At 38.5% G+C, this 3,474-nt stretch overlaps 1 protein-coding gene across 1 annotated transcript; it reads right to left on the reverse strand.

Annotated features, from left to right (window-relative positions):
- Positions 1-349: 349 nt before the first annotated feature.
- Positions 350-3,028, reverse strand: LOC111784562 (apoptosis-inducing factor 2-like). The gene is made up of 4 exons (XM_023665226.1): positions 2,901-3,028; positions 2,562-2,818; positions 1,657-2,108; positions 350-625 (listed from the first exon to the last, which is right to left on the reverse strand). The coding sequence occupies exons 1-4, from the start codon at positions 3,026-3,028 to the stop codon at positions 350-352; spliced, it is 1,113 nt and encodes a 370-aa protein (XP_023520994.1).
- Between the last annotated feature and the right edge of the window lie 446 nt (positions 3,029-3,474).

Raw genomic sequence — 3,474 nt, forward strand, 5'->3', positions numbered from 1 at the left:
ACCTTACAAATAAGGAGAAAATATAAACTAACCAAATCTTGAGAATAAGATAAAATATAATACTCATCAAATCTCAAGATAAAATATTAAAACCTCTAACATATATTCTATAACTAATTATTATAATATATTTTCTAAATATTATATCTTAATACATAATCATATCAATAATTACTATAAACATTTATATTACAAATAAAAATGCAACCACCCAAGAAAAAAATTCCATGAAAAAGAACCAAAAAAAAAAAAAAAAAACTTTAAAAAAATGATAAAATCTCATCCTCCCATGGTTGAACACGAAAAAAAAACAAAGGAAAGAAAGAAGTTGCATAAAATGGAGTAAAATTTAGAATGAATCCACAAAAGTTGGGTGTAGGCCTAAATGCTTCCTTGCCTTGCCCACAAAAAGATCTCTGGATTTGATGAAGCCAGGCAAAGTTCCGGTAATGGTAGTCAAAGAAAACTGGGCCACTGCCTGTTTCCTCCCCAGCGAAACTATGGCGGTGGTGGAAGATGGAGGCCTGTAAATCTCCATCTTACCCTCTTTTCCAACCATTATCATCTTCATGTTCTTCGCAGCTACCCTTGCTTGTCTCTTCGCCGATTCCCCTTGCTTACTTTCCTGCATTCCCAATAACCATTCTTTACTACTTTACTTATATTATGATATTTAGCCTTCCATTATAGTTTACAGTAAATTTGGGTACCTTTCACACCTTTATAAACCGTGTTTTGTTTTCCTCCCCAATCGATACAGGATCTCACAATCCACCCCCTTCAGTGTCCAGTGTCCTCTCTATCGCTGGTTCCTTTCTCCAATCAACGTGGGATCCCCACTAAATTCACCCCCTTCGAGGGCCAGTGTCACAACCTAACAATGGTTGTGCCTCGATGACTAGTTTAAATGGGGGAGTGTCACCACCTAACTATGGAGAGAGTAAGTTGTGACCCTCAAGTTGTGACAAGATGAGACGCGATGTTGCATTAGGTGACCTTGGCCCTGAGCAGAGGCAAGGTCGAGTTCAATGACTTGGCATAGTGTAGAGACAAGTTGGTTGTGTCACAAACGATTGAACATTCACGCGCAGGCAGCGTGTGTAGTCGAACAAGCTTAGATTTTGCACAAGCGATGTTCGATTAGCGAAGACAAACCTCTCCTAAGGTCTGATGAAGCCACAAAGTCGGGGTGAAAAATATATATGGGGCTTAATTCCCCTTAACGCTCATCATGAACGTGTCAAGATCACGACGCCGTGCCGTTGAAAAAGTAGGACCGTGACACCCAGTGTCTTTACTGGCACACCACCTCGTGTCTACCCCTTCGGGGAACAGCCTCCTCCCTAGCATATCGCCTGGTGTCATATTGTCCTCTTTAGGCTTTTCCTTTCAGGTTTAGTCTCAATGTTTTTAAAACGCATCTGCTAGGGAGAGGTTTCCACTCCGTTATAAATGGGGTTTCGTTCTCCTCTTCAACCAACGTGTGTTCTCACAACATAAGTAACACATGTGGCATTTTATAATATACAGATGTCTTCTTTCTATTTATTTTTATTTCTATTTATTTTGTAATTTATTTGATGATTATAAATAGAGAAGTTTCAGGAATATAAGGGTTTTAGCAAACATTCTCAATATATAGATATAAAATCTTACTCGAATGTTGGTGATGTCTCCGATGGCAAAGATGTTATGTCGGCCTTTAACTCGGAGATTTCCGTCCACCATCAACCTTCCATGCCTATCCAAATTGGTTTTCAACATGGTCTTGTGAAGCCAAGCCGACCCAACTGGTTTTCCGGTGCATACAAAATGGCAGTCCGCCCTGATGGTCTCGCCCTTTGAACTTCGAAAGGTTTTGGTTCCCTCTGATACGTTGTTTAGATCAATTTTTTGATCCAATTTTACAGCCACCCTTCTGGAGATGAGCCATTTTAGAGCCTTGTCTGAGGCCTTTGGTCCCATGAATTCCAACAATCTTGGTCCGTCGTGGACCAGGGTGATCGCCTTGTCCCGAAAGTCTGTGGCAATCTCTCCGGCGAGTTCGACACCACTCGGTCCACCTCCGATTATTAGTATGGAATTGGCTTCTCTAATCCTTTCATTTTCTGTAGCAATGACAAAATCATATTTATCTACCAAACATATTACCGAGTTGAATAGTCCAGATTGAATAGTTCAAATGGGCGAGTACGTCCCTTAATCTTATAAGATTTTTCCATCACAATTATACCCTATAAAAATAAATGGAAATGAAAATAGAAATTTAATTGTTAATTCTTTTAAGGTATGCATGAATTGATGTTGACCATTAGTTCATTAATTAATTAATTAATTAATTAGATAAATACATTTCTTGTTTGACTATAAAAATAAATTAATAAAAAAATATAAGACAAATATTAGCAACCATTGTGATATGTATTATTTAAAATATTAATTAACCATAAAGTCTAAACCAAAAATAAAAAATAAAAAAATATAATTTTGATTTTTACCCTTCTGTAAAATATTTTTTAATCCAAAAAGTGAAAATTGAAAAAGAAAAGAGATGAATTTACCTGTTCTGTAGTGTTGAAGACGGAGATCCCTGGTTGTCGGAAGGGGATGATCGTGGCCAGTGGCGACAACGAGAAAGTCAAAGTCGACATGTCGTCCATTGGCAACCAACACTTGGGATTCAGTTATATCCACAGCAGGGGAAGTAATTAATCGGCCATTGCTGAAATACTCGGAATGTTTAATCAATGATCGCTCTGCAAAAGAAGGCTCCACCGTTGATCTCAAGCTGCCGTACGGAATCTCCAAATACTCCTTTCTGATCGCCAAATCGGCTTCACGATCAATTTAAAACTTCGATTTACTTAAATATAATAATAATAATGATAACTTTTACTCACGGATCAATGAGAGTGACATTGGCGAAGAACTGGAGGGATTTGGCTAGCAGAGAGCCGGCTATGCCGCCGCCAACCACCACCACTCTTCGCAACCCTCCGCCGCCTCCGCCGCCGCCGTGTTTGTCCATTGATCTCAAGTCCGATTAGGTGTATTGGGAAGAGGAGCCTTGAATTAAAGAACAAAGAGTGGAGACGTGCAAATTGGTGTTAATTAATACTTAATAATAATAATAAAGGGCAACTTGGGTGGACTAGCGGAGTTGACTTTGGGGTTCGTCAAGTTATTCATTTGCTTCTAATGTTCGTATGCCATAACTTTAAAAGTTGGAGTTTCAACGTGAGTTTTGACATGCATCTTTAGAGTTCAATCAATATTTGTAAAAGATAAAAACTCCGTAAATTTGGTGTCGATTGGACACTGTATGAAGGCTTTACGAGGCTGTATGACTAATGTCTAAGATCATGTCTACTCCTACCATAACTAAAATGCCTCATAATATACTATATGAAGAAGCATGATGTCATCTTTCCACCACCCCTAGACCTCAAAGTTTAAGTAAACTACCCTATGCCA

This window comes from Cucurbita pepo, unplaced genomic scaffold (genome assembly GCF_002806865.2).
Source record: "Cucurbita pepo subsp. pepo cultivar mu-cu-16 unplaced genomic scaffold, ASM280686v2 Cp4.1_scaffold000235, whole genome shotgun sequence".
NCBI lineage: Eukaryota > Viridiplantae > Streptophyta > Magnoliopsida > Cucurbitales > Cucurbitaceae > Cucurbita > Cucurbita pepo.